A 20,416-nucleotide genomic window follows, 5' to 3' on the forward strand; every position below is an offset into this window, starting at 1 on the left:
ATTGTGCCAGGTAATTTTATGCACCAGTGCCCTAAAAATCCAGACTTCTCTCTGATAAAACGTTTGATTCTTACATTGGATGAAAGTTTTAAAGTGTTAAAGTATGACACCACATACTTTATCTACTTTAAAAGAAGTTTACTTGCAGCTGCTAAACAACTGCTAACGGTGGTGAAAACAGCAGCACTTCCAACATAAACGTTCAGGACATGCTCAAAAACCTCCCTGAATATTGTCCACAGTCTTTGGACAGAAGTGATTTATCGACTCATAATCGGACTGACAGCTTAGGTAAACATGCTGAATTTGTTATTGCTGAGCACAGATGAAGTATTTGAATAATATCACCACTTATAATTTGCGCTATTTTACCCTTTTTACATCCGAATCACCTCAAACATGTTAAAATAAAGTGTTTCCAAAAATGATTTTCTACACAAACAGTAACAGAAACAACAGATATTAAGATTTTCTATTCTAGGGTGAGGAGCTTTCAAGACTTTTTTAAGCAAATTTTAAGTACTGAGACTTGTACTGTTTGCCTGAGCAGCTGAGTGTTAAAAATCTCTGTGCTTATTATTACTGGATGTTTCAGATTTGCTCCACACAGTAACAGCAGAAACCTGATGACACACTCAACATCTCTGAGGGAACACTGACCAAAAGCATGAGGTCTCTGGATATCACCACAGACATTTTTGTCAAGTTGTGTTGCCTGCTGTCTTTGAATGTTGTGTTTGACTTTTAATGAATTTAATGAAATTAGATTTTTTAGTCCTCACTGCAAGAAAGTCCTGGGTTTGAATCCAGTTTGAGGCCTTTCTGTGTGGACTTTGCATGTTCTTGCTGTGTCTGCGTGGGTGCCCTCCTGGTACTCCAACTTCTTCCCACAGGCCAAAAACATGCATGGGGGTTACAGTGGGTTAAAAAAAGTATTTAGTCAGCCACCAAGTTCTCCCACTTAAAGAGATGAGAGAGGCCTGTAAGTTTCAGCTATGAGACATAAAATGAGAAAAAGAATCCAGAAAATTACGTTGTCTGATTTTTATAGAATTTATTTGCAAATTATGGTGGAAAATAAGTATTTGGTTAATAACAAAAGTTCATCTCAATACTTCGTTTTGTACCCTTTGTTGGCAATGACAGAGGTCAAACGTTGTCTCTTAGTCTTCACAAGGTTTTCACACACTGTTGCTGGTATTTTGGCCCATTCCTCCATTCACATCTCCTCTAGAGCAGTGATGTTTTGGGGCTGTCGCTGGGCAACAAAGATTCAAAGATTTTCTATGGGGTTGCGATCTGGAGACTGGCTAGGCCATTCCAATGCTTCTTACGAAGTCACTCCTTTACCCAGGCAGTGTGTTTGGGATCATTGTCATGCTGAAAGACCCAGCCACGTTTCATCTTCAATGCCATTGCTGATGGAAGGAGGTTTTCACTCAAAATCTCACGATACTTAGAGACAACGTTTGACCTCTGTCATTGCCAAGAAAGGATACAAAACTAAAAAAAAAAAAAATACATGGCCCCATTCATTCTTTCCTTTACACGGATCAGTCGTCCTGGTCCCTTTGCAGAAAAACAGCCCCAAAGCATGATGTTTTCACGCCCTTGCTTCACAGTAGGTATGGTGTTCTTTGGATGCAACTCAGCATTCTATCTTCTCCAAACATGACAAGTAGAGTTTTTACCAAAAAGTTCTATTTTGGTTTCATCTGACCATATGACATTCTCCCAATCCTCTTCTGGATTGGGAGAATGTCATTCACTGGGCCCCCCCGTGTGGTTTTGGGATTTTTGCTCACTGTTCTTGTGATCATTTTGACCCCACGGGAGATTATCAGTGGTCTTGTATGTCTTCCATTTTCTAGTAATTTCTCCCACAGTTGATTTCATCACACCAAGTCTTCCCAGCCTGGTGCAGGTCTACAATTATGTTTCTGGTGTCCTTGGACAGCTCTTTTGTCTTGGCCATAGTAGAGTTTGGAGTGTGACTGTTTGAGGTTGTGGGCAGGTGTCTTTTATACAGGTAACGACTTCAAACAGGTGCATTAATTAATACAGGTAATGAATGGACAGAGGACCCTCTTACAGAAGTTGTTACAGGTCTGTGAGAACCAGAAATCTTGCTTGTTTGTAGGTGACCAAATACTTATTTTCCACCATAATTTGCAAATAAATTCTTTAAAAATCAGACAGCGTGATTTTCTGGATTTGTTTTTCTCATTTTGTCTTTCATAGTTGAGGTATACCTATGATGAAAATTACAGGCCTCTCTCATCTTTTTAAGTGGGAGAACTTGCACAGTTGGTTGCTGACTAAATACTTTTTTGCCTCACTGTAGGTTAATTGGTGATCTTGAATACGGAAGTGCATGTAAGTAAGAATGATTGTGTTTCACTGTTAGCTGTACGACAAAATTATTATAGTTTTGTATTTTGTAATTCATTTTTATTTTATTTCATTTTGACTTTTTGTTTTTATTTCTGTTTAGTTTCAGTAAGTTCCAAGACTGTTCTTGTTTCAATTATTTTTTATTGTTTGAAAATGTTTAGTTTTAGTTCAGTTTTATTAGTTTTATAATTTTTTTAATTATTGTTGTATTTAGTGCAAATGTCAGAGGCAAAATTGAGGAAAACCAGTGCAGGTATTACCATAGAAACATTTCACTTTTTGAAAACAGTTGACCCACTTGTCCAGTGTCTCAAACACGTCCATCAATGCCATGTCAGGCACATTGTAATAACATTTTTACCAAACTAACAAATACTAAAACTAAAACTATTTCCTCTATAAACTGATTTGTATTTCAAATTAGTTCATATAGTTGTTTCTGATGTTTGTTGTTTTTATTTTGTTTAACTAAAATATTCATATCTAGTCTTAGTTTTTAGTTTAGTTTTAGTTGAGTGGAATAACCTTAGGAACCTGTTCAGGGTGTACTCTGCCTCTCGCCTGACAACTGGGAAAGACTCCAGCAACTCTGAATTGGATAAGCAGAAGAAAATGGATGGATGGAGATTTTTAAGTATTAATTCCTCCCAGGGGTATTAAGGTTTTAATTGTGAGGGTCTAAACCAAATGGCCATATTATTTACTGTGTTACAATGGATTTTTTGGTTGTCATATGAGTAATAAAGCAGCAACAAAAAAATAAGTCTCAGCTTCTACTTTAACTATTATATCATATTGTTTTCAGTTGTTTCTATTCTGTATTGATTCTATGCTGTAAGATGGAAACATGTTTTTCAAACCCTGTTCTTGTTTTTCTGACCCTAAAAATAAGCTACCTGCCAAAAAGCATTTCGCAGCACCACAGCAGTTTGTAACATACAACAAAATTATCTATGAACTGTAAAGACTGAACCACAAACCATTTATCAGTCAGAAGTCGAATGATTGGTGATCCTGCTTCTTTTGAAGGCGTTCTTGTCTCAGTGGCCTTACAGGTCATCTACAATCCTCCAGTTACATCTGTTATCAGCAGCTCTCCCCTAATCTAATCTAATCTAATCTGGCTGATGCTTCCTGTCTCCATCCTCGCTGTCGCTCCATGAGCGCCTCCTTATCTCCCCGATCAGGTGGACTTCCTGTAACAGACTACCACGTACGCCTCGACTTTGCAGTTATAAACTCTTACCTAAATGAGTCTCTCTACTTTGTGTGTGCGTGCACGTGCGGGGGCGCGTGCATGCTGTGTACTGCGTACATGTCATGACCTCTCACTATTTGTCTGTCTGTACGTGCAGAGTTTGCATCTGCTTTCTGAACCTTAGTTGACCTCAACTTAAGCAACCAACCAGGCTCAGGCCATCCTGTGTGTAATGATCTTGACTTATATGTGAAATATATAAACAACTGTTTCAGTCTACCCCAACTACTTAAGGCTTAATCCGCAATAAATGCATAATAAACACCCTTGCACTTAACTTGCACTCACTCTGCTTTCGGTTTCACTTCTGCAAAAGTATGCTCTGCAGACGCGTTTCCTGTCTCATTTTGGCACAAAGTGTATTTTCCTGTCTCTGCCCTCTACACAGAGATCATAAAAGCATTAATAACATTTAAATTATAGATTCAACTCAACCATTTAAAATGGTTCTTCTTTGGACCTGTAATAAAGGCTAATATAATACCAATATATTTGAACATCTGAATGCATCTAGGAAAGCAACATCACTATTAACATGAAATGGTAATGATGATTATAAAAATAGCAGCAAATAATAGCAGTAAAATATTTCTATTCCTGACACTGGTAACTCACTGGGTTAAAGTTTAGTGGCCTGCAAAATAGGGCCCAAAGATCTGTTAACTTTTATGGCCAAAGTAACCTTTTATAACCTTTTGTGTGATATTAAAATAATAGAGGTTTTTACATTTACTGTTTCACAAAGGGTTAAAAGACCAATGTCCACAATTTAGACTTTTTGAATGCCGAATATTAAATTAAAGAAATTTAGCAGGAGGAAAGCAAAAGATCAATCAAGTAATATTAATAATCACTTAATAAAATCACTTGATTTTGTACTTATCTAATTAATCTGCTCTACTGTAGATTCCTAATACTGATCTTGGGAGGAATGAGAGAGAGAGGATGGGCTCATCCAGGCCTGAAGATGGATTTATTTCTGTTCCCTGTCAATATAATCCAATAGGAAGGTAGTAACTCTATAGTGTTCTTCAATTACTTTGAAATTATGATCCAACATTGTACGAGTAGAGAAAAAAGCCAAAAAATTATAATTTGTAAGTTCATAGTGTTCGGCAGCACCTAATCCTTTGGCAGTTTTTTTGCTGTCATTTCCAACTGTGAACTACCAAGTCTGGATTTACTGATAATGTTTTCTACCCATTGCTGGAAACTAGAAGAATCCTGAATGCTCCTAAGTGACCTCTTAGGAGCATTCTTGGCCATTTGGCTATGCTATATGCATAACTTCTGCCCTTCTTCCTCTTACCACATTTGGTAAGAGGAAGATGGGCATCCCATCCTGTTGTTTCTCTCACATGTGAATATATTCTATTAATTACACATGAATTTTTTGCATTTACCAATCACAACATACTTAATATAACTTCTTTCTTAATCATACACGGTAAACTATGAGGGGCCGTACAAGCCAAAATTCATTCTTTCACTCTCACACACATATATTCTTCTTTCACACATACATTCTTCTTTCACACACATATATTTTCACTCTCACATACATATATTTTCACTCTCACATACATATATTTTCACTCTCACACACATACATTTTCACTCTCACACGCATACATTCTTCTTTCACACACATATTTTCACTCTCACACACATATATTTTCACTCTCACATACATATATTTTCACTCTCACATACATATATTTTCACTCTCACATACATACATTTTCACTCTCACATACATATATTTTCACTCTCACATACATATATTTTCACTCTCACATACATACATTTTCATTTATGCATTCCTACATTTTGCTCTCATTTACATGCATTCAATATGCATTTAATCTCACAAATAATATATGTATGTAAGCAGAGAATGCATACATGTCAGAAGAAAATATATGTATGCAAGAGAATAATGTATGTGAATGAAAGAGTATAGTGGAAACGGAAGGAGTTCAATGGAAACGGAAGGCTGGGTGTCTGTACCGCTGTGATTGGCTGAGAAGCGCGCGGGTCACTTTCAAGTGTCTGACAGTATGGAGGGGGAGAAGAAACTCGAGTTCTTCAGCAAGCTATCGGGTTTTAAGAAATATTTTATCATCTCCTGAAACGGTCACATCGTTGTCCTCGTCACTTGATCGAGATGGGACGGGCTCACTTTTTTTTACGTGCGCTCAGAATAGTGGCACAAAAATAACGCCATAGTTACCCACCAGCTGACCGGTGGTCACTCGGGTTAAACATAATATATAAAGCTCAACTGACAAAAATCACCGACTACACCACCAGGTATTATAGGAAAACCATAAAGCCTTTGAACTAAAACAACGCTGTTGTGACAGTGATGTACACTGTCTTGTTGGTATATATGCATGATTTGTATCACCTTCATGTTTCCAAACCGATACCATGAGCAGCAGTTTTACAGCTCTGGCTCCAGCAAACATCAGCTGATACTAGAAATTAATTTTAAATAAATTCTAACAGCTTATCAAGCTTGAACGTGCTGCTGTTGTTTAGCGCGACATCCGCTGGTTTCCTCTTTCTGGCGCAACAAGAAAGACGATCAGCTGATCATTGATCGGTTTCATGATTGAAGTAGCAACAGGAGAGGGAGGGAGGGGGAGAGAATGAGGGGAGAAGAGGCAGCTGTGCAACGTAAAGACAGAATAACTCCAGCTTTGTCTTTTTCATTCTAGCTGAAGTACGGGACTAATCGCGTTGTTTTTCCTCTCAATACAGATGTATTGTAATTGGTCCAGCCCAGAGTTGATCATGACCAATTGGCTAATCCACCACCTTTCATTGTTTATATCATTACAAAAACAAACAAACATAAGAATGAAAAATCACCATCTGTTATATTGTGGTTTTGTGGCACAATATAACAGCGTACACAAAGAGTTGAGCGCGCACAGGCAGAAATGTTGAGAGCATGAGCGCAAATACAAAAACTGAGCAAGAGGGGCTGCTATTGTGTGTGTGTATGGATAATAGCAAACACTGAAATACATTTTTTGCACGCGGCAATGAATTTTGTTCGCTCAAATTCAGCTTTTCTTCGCTCAAAATAAATTTCTCCTCAAGATGCAACACTTGCACCTGCAAACTTTTTTTTACGTGCGCTCAAATTTTTTTTAGGTGCGCTCAGAATAGTGGGACAAAAATAAGGCCATAGGTAACAGGCATCTCCGAAAATGTTAGAGCACTTATGGAAATATGTGATGTCTTGATGAATCAAGCAGATATTTGAAGTTTACACAGCACCATTCTCGCATGAAAATATCTTAAAAGTTTATTTTGTGACCTATGGCGTTATTTTTGTGCCACAAAACCAGCCAATCACAGACTTGGATGCAAAAATATCTGATTGGCTGTTCTGGTCTCCAATCAGCTCGAAATGACGAAATGCAATATCTCAGAATCCATTTCATCCAAAACTCAAACGAGGCAGTGGCAGAGAAGCACAGAGTGGCGGAGTTTGAAATATTACTCTTTCTGGGTTACTGTGGCGTTATTTTTGTGCCACTATTCTGAGCGCACGTAAAAAAAAAAGTTGAGCCCGTCCCATCTCGATCAAGTGACGAGGACAACGATGTGACCGTTTCAGGAGATGATAAAATATTTCTTAAAACCCCGATAGCTTGCTGAAGAACTCGAGTTTTTCTCCCCTCCATACTGTCAGACACTTGAAAGTGACCCGCGTGCTTCTCAGCCAATCACAGCGGTACAGACACCCAGCCTTCCGTTTCCATTAAACTCCTTCCGTTTCCACTATACTCTTTCATTCACATACATATATTTTCTTCTGACATGTATGCATTCTCTGCTTACATACATATATTATTTAGAGATTAAATGCATATTGAATGCATGTAAATGAGAGCAAAATGTAGGAATGCATAAATGAAAATGTATGTATGTGAGAGTGAAAATGTATGTATGTGAGAGTGAAAATATATGTATGTGAGAGTGAAAATGTATGTATGTGAGAGTGAAAATATATGTATGTGAGAGTGAAAATATATGTATGTGAGAGTGAAAATATATGTGTGTGAGAGAAGAATGTATGTGTGTGAGAGTGAAAGAATGAAAATATATGTATGTGAGAGTGAAAATGTATGTATGTGAGAGTGAAAATATATGTATGTGAGAGTGAAAATATATGTATGTGAGAGTGAAAATATATGTATGTGAGAGTGAAAATATATGTGTGTGAGAGAAGAATGTATGTGTGTGAGAGTGAAAGAATGAATTTTGGCTTGTACGGCCCCTCATAGTAAACTGAGAGATTCTCACATCTCTCAGACTTCCACAATCTCACGCACACAGAGAGACACAAGGATGAGCAGCGTAGTGAAAAACACTCCCCCAATCTAGGTGAAAAAGTCAGGCATCAAAATAATTTCATTATTTTCTCTTTCATCATATTGATTAGATTTAAACTTGATAAACTACTAGCAAAATAACATCTAAATAAACTCAGTTTTATCACTCTGCATTGCGATTCCCATAAAAAGGCTGGATGTTAAGTCCTTTTATTTGTATTATTCCACAATACAACATTTGAGCATGTTAAATACGCCATTCTAAAAACACAAACACTGATTAAGCAACAACTTTCAGTCAAGATTTATAAATTCTTTTTGCTTCTAATTGTCAGTGAATCTACTAGCTATACACCATAATTCAGCAAGTCAAACTTAACAGTTGCATATTATTTGCTGTTCGAGGGTGGGCTGATGACTGTGACAGAAAATAGTGGCAATTTATATTTTTCTTAGTATTTATGAGGATTAAAGATGGTATTAATTAAGAATTTTTTTTAAAGTGTTCATCACCCAACATCATTTCACTCCCTTGTTTAAAAAAAACAAAAAAAAAAGACCCTTGCTCTGAGGAAGGTTGTTAACTGTCTGCCAGTCACTCCCATCTGCGCTGCACAAACACCTCCTCTTCCTGCCTTTCTCAGTTCTCCGTTCTGCTTTCCCCTGCACCCACTTTACTCATGTTGGATTTACCTTTCTATTATATGTATAGGTGCAGTTGCACCTGTGCAGTCTGAGCCACACAGTTCCAGTTTGTTTTTAACCGTATCTGTTTGTGGACTTTGCTTTTTGCTCGATTTCTTTTTTCCCGCCTGTTTCCTGTTTGTGTCTCACTGCTTACTTCGCATCTCCCTCAGCAGCCTTTTCCTGCATTACTTCTAACAAAAGGTGAGCAGTTTGAACTTTTAATCTGAATTTTATATCACTGTCTCTGATTATATATGCATTAAAGGAGAAGTCGATCACAAATGTCTAATCTGTAAAGCAGTACTGTCTGGTTAAATATTACATTTTATATTTCAGTTTCATTTCTTGGTCATGGATGATTTTGTAAGAACCAAACTGGTTGAATGGGGGCTAAGTGAGTGGGTGGAGAAATTTGAAGGTAAAGTATTAACGTGAATCCATGATGGGTACAGATATTGATCCTGATGTGATCTGTGAAGTAAGTTAAGAATAATCTTTATCTCTTCAACTTTATTTTTAATTACAGATCAAGAAATTGATAAAGAAAGTATTTTTGATCTTGATGATCGAGAAATTGAGAATTTGATCACAAAAGCTGGACCAAGAGTGAAATTCAAAAAGAAACTCAAGCTGTTAAAGGTAATTAAGTTTTTTGACAATCCTTGTTATTTTAGTGTACAGAGTTGAATTTTTGCTAGAATTATCTGGATATTAAAAAAATGTGCTGGCGGTAATAATATGTAGTGTAATTTTTGTTAACTCTTTACTAATATGGATTTACAATGTTTTGATTGTAGAGGAAGAATAAAACAGAAATCAAGAAACAGATTTAGTATCTATACAAGAAATACAATTTTTAATACATGTTTAAGTGCTCATTATTATATTTGGCTTTGCACCTTTTATCTGCAGTGTGAACAGGAGCATGAAGAAGCAGCTGATGTGGTTCAGGTAAGGATTATACTGAACTTCAGACATATGACCCAACTGCCTGAGACAAAGTAAAGCTCCATTCTTTTGCCTATAAGGTTACATACTGATTCAATATTAATTTTAGTTACCACCGATTGATGTAATGGAGTGTCATTACTGCCGACGTAAGTTAGTTTTACTTAGCCAGCAGTTTTAAATTTCCCTCAGTGTCGCCTGTCTGGTCGTCTTTGCTAGTGTCTCTAGATTCACATGTCTCAGAACAGAATCACCAATTACCAGAGTTTGATCCCCGGCGGGTGTGTCACCAAGTGGGGAAAAACAGTTAGACACATGAATGGGTTGGTGGTGTACCAGGGGCTTCTGTTTAAGACTATGCTTCCTCCTCATTGTCACCCAGCCATCTTATTTCCCCGGCTGCTCAGGACAATCTGCCAGAGGGAGCTAACCTTTGGCTGGACAGGCTACAGGGGCCTGGCTAGCTATGGGATTTTTAAGGGTGCTAAGCAGAGTTTCCAATTCTGTGATCCTGGCCTCCAGAGCTGCAAATAGGATACATTTAATGCAAGTATCATTATTGCTAAAGGAGACTGAGGAGTAACTAAACATCTGACACAATAAGTAGGAAAGTGCAGGAGGGACAGGTGAAGAGGCCATGCTCCTAGTGAGCTGGCTACAGCCAAGCTAAGCTAATGAATGACAATCATTGCTATGCTAGTGTACAGAGGTGAATTTTTGTTAGAATTATCTGCATATTTAAAAATACACTGGCAGTAATAATCAGTGATGGAAATAACAGCAGGTAGGCAGTACGGTGGCACGGTGGTTAGCACTGTTGCCGCACAGCAAGAAGGTCCTGAGTTCAATTCCACCATCAGGCCGGGGTCTTTCTGTGTGGAGTTTGCATGTTCTCCCCATGTTTGCGTGGGGTTCCTCCGGTACTCGGCTTCCTCCCACCGTCCAAAGACATGCAGCTTGTGGGGATAGGTTAATTGGATAATCGAAATTGTCACTAGGTGTGAATGGTTGTCTGTCCCTGTGTGTTGGCCCTGCGACAGACTGGCGACCTGTCCAGGGTGTACCCCGCCTCTTGCCCTATGACAGCTGGAATAGGCTCCAGCGCCCCCCGCGACCCTGAAAAGGATAAGCGGAAGCGAATGGATGGATGGAAATAACAGCGTTAAAAGTAACGCCGTAGGTTTTTTTCAGTAACTACTAATCTTAATTATATAACTGCATTTAAGTTTGTTGATTGTAAAACTTGAATGTTAGTGTCCTTTAAATGTTGTTAAACAACAATGCCAATGCAAATAGTGATAATTTCCTGTTTAACTCATATTCATCCTCAGGTCTTGCCATCCACAAGTGATACAGGTGAGACACATGCATCATATTTATTGTATCTCATATTAGTCTGTGTTTTAAAGGCACCAATAGCTTTTTGCAATCTACATAACTTTACTAAGAATAAATTACAACGCTGAGAGAAACACGTTTTTTGTTCTTATTTTTTGTTGTTTTTATCCAATCAGGAAAGAGAAAATCAGACCTTCAAAGTGATGCCAGCAGGTTGCAGTCACCAGCTAAGCGACAGCGTCTGTCTATGTCAGGATTTCCAGGTATTTACATCTCTTTCTAAACAGTGTCACAGTTTAAGCCACTATAGGGTTAAAGTTTTGTGCAGCACAATTTTTCCAACATGTGAGTTCCATCTTTGATGCTAGAAATTACTTTTTCTTTGGGCTATTGTCAAAATTTAACAGTCACATGATAAATGGTATACTAAGTTCAATTGCTAAGTTGTCACATTATGCTTCTGATATTTACTTCACACAGGTTTTTATTGTTTTTTAACATGAGTTTTTACATTTTCTGGTTATTCTAGTCTATAGTTCCTTCTAAATAGTTTATTTACTACTTTTTTTGTCCACAGAATCAATCATACTGTCTGATGTGAAAAGCATCATGACATTTGTACATGCCAGACTAAATGACGAAGACAAACTCAGTGCTTTCTTGAGGTAAGTATTAAGTTTTTTATATTGGTAAATGGCCTGTATTTGTATAGCGCTTTACTAGTCCCTAAGGACCCCAAAGCGCTTTACACACCCAGTCATCCATATATTCTCTAATGTATCAGCCTGGTTCCACACAGCAAAAATGCACAAAATGGACTGATGAGGATTTAGAATCACCAATTAACCTAAATCCACTAATTGCATGTCTTTGGACTGTTGGAAAAAGCCAGAGTACCTGGAGAGAACTGAGGCAAACATGGAGATAACACGTAAACTCAAAACAAAAAGTCCCCCAGCCAGATGGTGGTGTGAGACAACAGTGCCAAACATCAAACATTTTGCCGCCTGTTCATGAACCCTTTTGGTTCAATATTCACCAATTTGTTTCTGGTCTCCTTCTGTTTGGTGTGTTGGTTCATTGTTTAGTTATTTTTAAGTTATACTGCTGACTTACAGCCGTACAATTATAGATGATGGAATGATTCAGTAGTAAACTAAAACTTTCCAAGTTAAGACCAACAAAGACTGATATTTTTAGGAAGTTTTGGTGACTTAGCTACATTTTGTGTTCCCAGTATCTACCAACTCTTGGGGGAAACATTATCATTTTAGCTGACACAAAAAGGAAGGCGTGGATCAAAGCAACATACAGTAAACAATTAGTGGAACAAGTGTATAAAACTGAAATATCTGCTGATAATTCAGTGGATAATCACGACCATGATTATAGCTCTCTTTGAAATCTTTTAACGCATGCTTAAAAATGTTTTCATGACTGAATCAGTTAACCCATATTTAAAATCTTGTTCAACAGGAAAAAGATCAGTGATTTGGAGACAGACAAGAGGGAGCTGGTTGGTGTCTTTGGTAAAACCGGGGCTGGAAAGAGCTCTTTGATAAATGCCATCATCAAAGAGAAGAATCTTTTACCCTCAGGAAGTGTCAATGCATGCACCTCAGTCATGATCAAAGTGGAGGCTAACACACGTAGCTTAAAGTATGAGGCAGAAATCGAGTTCATCACAAAGGAGGTAAAATGAATTCTCAAAATTTGATTTTTACTTCAAGCAAAATCATGTGTTACAGTGCAGTTCTTGGGGCTTAAAGCTGGGTACATGCCTCAATAAATGGCATGTCATCTATTTTTGTAGGAGTGGAAAGATGAGCTGTGGTCATTTCGTCAGCTTCTTGACAATAATGAAAATCAAGAAAAGGAAGATAATGATGATTATCGTGATGCTGTTGAAAAGCTGTCAGCACTGTATGGACAAGAATGGAGAAGGTCTTTTGAAAATCCCATGGACAGCAAATATTTCAAAGAAATTCCAGAATTTCTCCAATCCAGGCGGAAGATTTTGACATGTGAATCAGTAAGACAAAAACTCTCATATTACTTTAGAGGAAGCATTCTTGCAAGGGTTGCACTGTGAGCATCAGCACTGAACAACTCTGCTGTGTAACAGACTGACTATCACAGAGCGCCATGATAGACTACACACTGGGGATGCTAGAAAGGGCACACAGGTGAAACTAGGACAACCTGTACACAAAAGGGAACTGACCAGATTATCAAAAGACTAAGAATTGGAAACATAATTCACTTCTGAAAACAGAATGCAGCATAGATTCAAAAGTCTAAAAAACACAAAACACTGAAAACAGATCCAGTAATCGCAACGAAACAGATCTTACTGAGATCCCCCAATGAATTTAGATGATCACATATCCATAAAAAAATCTGTTCTTGTAATAACTGTGGTTAACAAGACCCAAGACTGGTCCAGGTCCATTTTTTTAAATCGCAGTAAGAACCTTTACCTCTTCACACAACAGTTCCCTGTTTTAACCTACTCTTACCCTTTTTAAATCGCTCTGTAGAAATTCACTGCTGAGCAAAGTCAGCAAAGATTGAATCAAAGTGACCAAAAACTTTAGTAAATCAGTGTCTGACAGTCAGTTGCATAAGGAATGGCGTAAAGTGGTGTAAAACCCTGAAAATCAAAACATGCCAAGTAATCCGCTGTAGGGACCCCTTGTAAATAAGGGAGCAGCCTAAAGTGTCCCAAAGTGACAACTGTGCAAAATGACCAAAGGAAGTACTTTCTGTAAATACTAATACTAACTGCTGAGAACAAGAGCGTACTTAGTGTAACTTAAATCGAGAATAAAAACTTTTACATAAATCATAAATATCTATTTTCATTTTGGTTTAGAATAATAATTAGGCACTTTCTCCAAACTATCAAATGGTTGATTGTTCTAAAAAGGATTTCCCATGACCTGAATTCCCCCTCTCTGCCCCTCAGAGTGGGGGACTGTCTTGGTCCAATACAAAACAAGGGGAAGCTTGTACTAGAGATGGCACGATACCACTTTTTTAATGTCCAATACCGATATCATAAATTTGGATATCTACCGATATGAATCCGATATAGTGTACTTTATAATCAATGAAGCTGTTTTTTTTTTTATATCTTGCTGCATTTTGTATAAGTTCATACTCAAGTTTTAAAAAACAAAACACTAAAGCTATTCTGTTATACCTGTATGCAAAAAACACACTGCACCCAAAATATTTCATAGTTCAGCAACACTGATCAATCAAATAAACTTAAACCTACACCATCCTCCCTATTCTGGTATTCTAAAGAGTACTTAGCGGAAATATTAAACAACCTAATTAATAGGGTTGCCAAATTCCAGCAAAAAATAAATAAAAAAAATAAAGAACTACACCCACCCTCCACCTCATGGTGATTAATCGACATCATCAAATTTAATTTAATGCATGTGTAAAACAAATGCACAGAAACCAGTTATTTTTCTACAATAATTAAATAGATTCAACATACAACTTCAACAGAATTGCAGACTGCACAGATGGTACCTTCCCAAAGGAAAAGTACTATAGCTTACTAGGGTATATTAGACTTAATAGTTACTATATACAATAATGGACTTCTATATATTTTTTCATCAAATGAAAACTTTGGTTGCAAGATTCAGATAATTATTTATTAAAAGCTAGACATGAGAATATGAGAATGAGAATAAGAAAGAAAAGTATGTCTTTGTGCCCCCCTTTTTCCTGTTAATGCCCTACCTGGCCCCCTGGCAAAACTTTGCTAGACCCGCCCCTGCACAGTTACCAGCCGTCAGCTACGTAGAAAAGGATCCTGGTGTAGAAAGTAATATTAAATAAATTCTAACAACAGTTTATCAAGCTTAAACGTGCTGCTGTTGTTTATCCGCTGGTTTCCTCTTTGTTGCACAAAACGGACGATAAGCAAATAAGAGAGACGGTTTTCTGACAAACCATCCTACTTTGGCAAAACGTCCTACCGTAAGTAGTTTATGCACATTTCTGCTGTCACAGAGTAATTCCAGCACAAATTTAAGTAGATATGATAGTTTGCCACTTAACTTTGCCCATCAGAGTATGCTTGTAACTCATATTCATAAAGCCTGGACGGTTTGCCACTTCATTTTACCCGTTAAAGTATGCTTGTAGGTCACATTCACAAAGGTAGCATTGTTTGGCACTTCATTTTACCCGTCAGAGTATTTTTCTAGGTCCTATTAACAAAGGTAGGATGATTTGCCACTTAATTTTAGCCATTAAAGTATGCTTGTAGCCCATATTCACAAAGGTAGGATGGTTCGCCACTGAATTTTAGCTGTTAAAGTATGCTTCTAGCTCAGATTAACAAAGGTAGGATGATTTGCCACTAAATTTTAGCTGTTAAAGTATGCTGGTAGGTCACATTCACAAAGGTAGGATGGTTTGGCACTTAATTTTACCCGTCAGAGTGTTTTTCTAGCTAATATTCATAAAGGTAGGGCGGTTCGCCACTTAATTTTGTGTTGTGCGCATGCGCAGAAACAACGGGTAGGATGGTTTGTCGGGTAGGATGGATTCCTAGAACACAGGGAGTCGCGACAGAAAAGCCGATCAGCTGATCATTGATCAGTTTCATGTTTTAAAGTAGCAAAAGGAGAGGGAGGGGGAGAGAAGAGGCAGTCGCTCCATATATCGGTTGTTAAGCTTAACATGGGAATGCTTTACAAACATTCAGAGATGAACTTACACGCTTGCTTTACTTCTCTGAGATAGCTTTCTCGGAGATGAAATGCCGGTTTGGTAGCGAGGCTCCAAATGCTCAGCCAGACCGCTGACAGGTCTCGCACGCCACAGTCGCTCTATCACGTGACGCATACTGCTCCGACTTGCTAAGGTCATGAGCTGGGTTACGCCATGTCGCAAGTTTTGTGAGGTGCTTTTGTGATATTTAATGGATCGGATTACATTTTTTTTAATTCTCTCCGATATCCGATCCAGTAATTTATGTCAGTATCGGACCGATCCGATACATAATATCTGATCGGTCCATCCTTAGCTTGTACATGACACAATCTGTTCATTTAAATTTAAATTTGAAAACTAATTACTCAACTTTTAGTGATCCAATTTCTATAAGTAATTTTTTTATGTCACTGACTTTTTAATGGCTTTTGTAAAGCAGTTTCTGTGAGGACTGAAATTAAACTGCACCACTTTACTTTTATTATTTATTGCAGGCTAATGAACTCTCTGCAAAATGTATCAAGTACACAAGAAGTGATTCAAAACAAGAAGAAGGTAATGAAGGGAAAAAGTGGTTTTGGCCACTAGTGAAGTGTGTGACTGTCAAGGTGCCAAACAAGCCTCTTCTCCAGCATGTCACACTTGTGGACCTTCCTGGAAATGGTGACTGTAACAAGTGCAGAGATCAGATGTGGAAAGGGGTAATTCACATTTACTGCTCTTTGCTTATACTGTGTTGTCTGTAAACAGTCATCTTTCTATTAAGCACTGAGACATGTTTTTCTCCTTTCAGATAGTTGGAGATTGTTCTACTGTGTGGATTGTGACTGAAATTAATCGAGCAGCAGCAGAGAAAGAGGCCTGGGAGATCCTGGAAAGTGTCAGTAGTCTGATTGGAAATGGTGGCGAATGTCAGCAAATTCACTTTATCTGCACCAAGTCTGATCTTCTTGATGATTCAGATGATCTGTAAGTACATTTTGCATGCTGATCAACTACAGGGTGTTTCCATATAAGATCAATCCAGGCTAGAATGAAACACAGAGCTGAGCGTTTGTTGTAATTAATACAGAACATTTATTGAAGATGGTGGACTGAGTAATAAACAGAGAATTCCCTGGCCAGAGTGGAACAGGCAGTGGAATTTTTTAGTTCTAGAGGGACAGCAAGAGAGAAAAGGGTGAGCAATGAGGAGAGCAAGAGAATAAAGAGATATAAATGACATCATGGCAGCTTTAATGTATGTTGCACATAATCTATGAGATTATAGGAAATCATGCATATCCTGGTCCTTACAGTTGAGTAATTCAGCTATTTTACATTGTAAAGCAAAAGTGCCATTACACAGTCCTTCAGCAACAAAGTTAAAGTAGTTGCTGTGACAAAAAAAACACTTGTATATAAGCATGTCAGCGTGTGGTGACGTCACTATCCAAATAAACATGCTGGCCTTTCTCCGAGTGCTTTAAGTATAAATGGTACCAATCTCCCATATTTGGAAGTTGTTTTTTTTTTCAAACAGTCAAAATAAATACATTAAACAAATAACGTCATATCATCATAAATGACTGGACCTGCAAGGTGGACAACTGAAGCTTAATAGGTTTATTTACAATGAAAGAAACATATACTATGAACTGTGAATTAGTGGAGAGCACCACACTAAAGTGGTTGGCAAGTAGGAGTATGAGAGGATATTAACCAGACCAGACATTTAAAAATAGAAAGCAACAAATTGGAGGACCACCACCATCAGGCAAAGAAACATTGCCACAGCCAGTCTTTAAATACAGTCCTAGGTGTTGATAGTGAGTTGCAGGTGTGCAACAGTCAGGGAAAGCTCTGCTTGGTCAGAAAGGGAGATTCCCACATTTTCACCTAAAGGCCAAGAATAAAACAAAACCACCCAGCCTGCCCCAGATTATTGATGGTGATGATAATAGTGATGATGGTAACAGTACATATGCACATTTCTTGTAGTTCATCAGCTGATATCCATGATCAGATAATTAAAAGAAACATTCAAGCCAATGATGGAGTAAGGAAAGAATTCAACAAGCGAAGCAAGATTAAAGTGAGTTTTATAGGCTGACAGAAAATAATACAGACTCTCCACAGTTGTAAGGATGCTTTAAAATAAAATCATTTTTCTGCAGAAACACTTCACTGATGACAGTTTCAAAGTGTTCACAGTGAGCTCCAAAGAGTTCCTAAAAGGGAAGCATCTAAGTCCAGAAGAAACTGGTAGGTGAAGTCTCAGTGCACATGTTGTTTTAGTTTGCTCTGACTGAAAGAAGAATTATTTATTTTGAATTATAGTGTGTAATGTCAAACTGTGGCACTGAAATTTCTTCTTAACAGAAATACCCAAACTTCAGGGATTTTTGCAAGAGCTCAATGACTGTCACTCTGAGACAGTAAACTATGTGTATGGAGCTTATGGGATTCTGTCTTTGATTCAAGGAGCCAACTCCAGAGGAGTGGTAAGGTCAAGTAAAAGATACCGAACAACATACATGTTGGAATTTCTCAAATGTCTTCTTATTTCAGTTTTTGTTTATTTATTAATTTATAGGTTATTAATTGATCAATTGATTCATGTTTTTTGCTGTTCTATTTTACTTCTCAGGTCTTTATTACAGGAGAGTGACTTTTAAAACCAACTGAAATTCATAATGTATAAGAAACATTTTTTTTATGGTTTCATTTCTTTAAATATTTTTCAGAAAGTTAAAAAGGGCGAGGCGTATGCAGAACTTGAGAGAATCATGATCCTCCAACTTGATAATGTCAACAACGAAATGGAAGACACCTATACGGCTTTTAAAAAATGCCTTGATGATGGCGTTGAGAAATCCAAATGTACATTTGGAGAAAAACTCAAGATCTTCTTGTATCGTGTATGTATTTTAAATCTAGTTGTAACAAAACAACAGATTTGACATGAATATGTGTTTAAATAATTCTGTTTTGTGTTTTAGGGAAGGAACAGTGGTTTTTGCAGGGTACTGAAGTGTGTTGTTGAGAATGGTGGCGTCCACAAACCAAAGAACGGGACTCTAATAAACCTTAACATGAAGTTGGCTTCATGTCTGACTGACAGCATTGATGAAGAATTCAGAAAATTCAGAAAATTGTGTTTTCCCGTAAGAAAACACAATTTCTAAACAGTCACATAATATTATCCAATAATGATAGGGCTACTGTGCTACTGCTGTTCCGAGTGTAACTACCGCCGAGGGGCGGTACAGAGGGGCACAAACGCAAGGCTCTGTTTGCGCCCCTCCCGTCTGTGCTCAGTGCAAACACAAGGCTGACGTGCAGTGTGAAGCGAAAAAAAGTGAGAGAGAAGGCAAGAGAAAAAAAAAAAATCAAAAAAAAATCCACGCCTCCCAATAAGGAGCCGGGTCGCATTGTTCACTTCAAAGAGTCTGCTCTAAGAGCCATTTTGTTCGCGACCGACCCATCACTATTATCCACGATATGTAATTTATAACATATGATATTTATAAAAAATAAATCCAACTCTGCCATTAATAACCACAATGTTTACATGTTTTAGAAATGACTCAGAATGTGGAGCATTCAACGGAGTCATCAAGACTTTTTCACTTAACACCGATTCTCTGATTGAAAAGTACAAAAATGCTGAACTGCAGCTCAGATTTCTCAAGACAGAGGTAAGAGATGAAACTTTTATACTCATCAGTTCAGACAGTAAATTACAGTAAAAGGAAAAAAAAGAAAAGTTAGCATTAGTTATATAGCTTGAAGTAGTTTAAAACAATGTTCATTCGTATTTCATGTTTTGTCTCTAAGGAAGAAAAAATTAAGGCAAAACTGAACAGAATCATCAGGAAACGGAAGAAAAAAGTCTACAGCAGTCTGACAGAGACAATTGAGAACATTATGAAAGAAGGCTACAAGAGTAAGAAATAATATCAGAGATTCACAACTTGGCACTAAAACACATATTTATATTTATCATTATTCAGTAAGAGAAATCTGATTGGAGCTTTCTGTCTTATTATAGAGGCTGCAGAATTTAGAGGAGAAGGCATGCTGTACAACATGAGGGAGACTATTAAGAACCATGTGCACTCAAAGAAGGACATGTTTGAAGGGGCAAAAAATACCATGTTGGAGAAGTTGCACAGTTTAATGGTTTGTCATGTTTTATGAAGAAATATTATGACCATATTTTGTTATAGCTCACCTGAAGGCTTTTTCTGTGTTTAACTGGAATAGAGTTATACAAAAATGTATGTTTCCATTTATATTTTAAATCCAGTCTGAGAAACTTCTAAATGTAATTTTATTTGACTTTAACACAATATTTTGATCTGTGATAAGTGAATGCAATTTTTCAAATTAGAGAGACATCCTGGAGACTCTGGAGGAAACTATGAAGGAATCCTTTGAACTTTCATTCAAGACTGATGGGAGCTCACTCCCAGGTAAACAGGAAAGTTTGCTGTAATTACACTGGTTCCAAGTGCCTGATAATGCTTCCTTCCTTTTCTCGTTATCTTTGCAATCTTGCACCTGATAACTCAGTCTATGTAACTATTTTTTAATTAACTTATAAATTACTGAGTCACAACAATTCAAAAAATGTTTTCCTTTTCAGATGTTTCAACAGAGCTTGATATGGTGAAGAAACATTATCATCAACTTGCAGGTACTCCAGATG

The 20,416-nt window shown here is 37.4% G+C and overlaps 2 protein-coding genes across 4 annotated transcripts in view; both read left to right on the plus strand.

Annotated features, from left to right (window-relative positions):
* LOC116321423 (nuclear GTPase SLIP-GC-like) overlaps positions 1-20,416 on the plus strand; it is a 59,585-nt gene that overhangs the window by 37,532 nt on the left and 1,637 nt on the right. The window lies entirely within an intron of this gene.
* LOC116313199 (nuclear GTPase SLIP-GC-like) lies at positions 7,918-19,404 on the plus strand. Of its 3 annotated transcripts, XM_039611699.1 has the most exons (17): positions 7,918-8,892; positions 9,028-9,109; positions 9,218-9,330; positions 9,604-9,642; positions 10,971-10,995; positions 11,154-11,240; positions 11,555-11,642; positions 12,454-12,670; positions 12,791-13,009; positions 16,218-16,424; positions 16,517-16,692; positions 17,704-17,797; positions 17,880-17,967; positions 18,085-18,206; positions 18,450-18,623; positions 18,705-18,869; positions 19,286-19,404. In XM_039611699.1, the coding sequence occupies exons 2-17, from the start codon at positions 9,043-9,045 to the stop codon at positions 19,289-19,291; spliced, it is 1,887 nt and encodes a 628-aa protein (XP_039467633.1). In that variant the 5' UTR covers positions 7,918-8,892; positions 9,028-9,042; the 3' UTR covers positions 19,292-19,404. The 3 variants fall into 3 exon arrangements, with proteins under 3 accessions (XP_039467633.1, XP_039467632.1, XP_039467634.1); XM_039611698.1 differs by having other exon boundaries at positions 18,705-19,404; XM_039611700.1 differs by lacking the exons at positions 7,918-8,892; positions 9,028-9,109; positions 9,218-9,330; positions 9,604-9,642 and adding an exon at positions 10,689-10,815 and having other exon boundaries at positions 18,705-19,403.

The sequence above is a fragment of the Oreochromis aureus genome, linkage group 4 (assembly GCF_013358895.1).
Source record: "Oreochromis aureus strain Israel breed Guangdong linkage group 4, ZZ_aureus, whole genome shotgun sequence".
Lineage (NCBI taxonomy): Eukaryota > Metazoa > Chordata > Actinopteri > Cichliformes > Cichlidae > Oreochromis > Oreochromis aureus.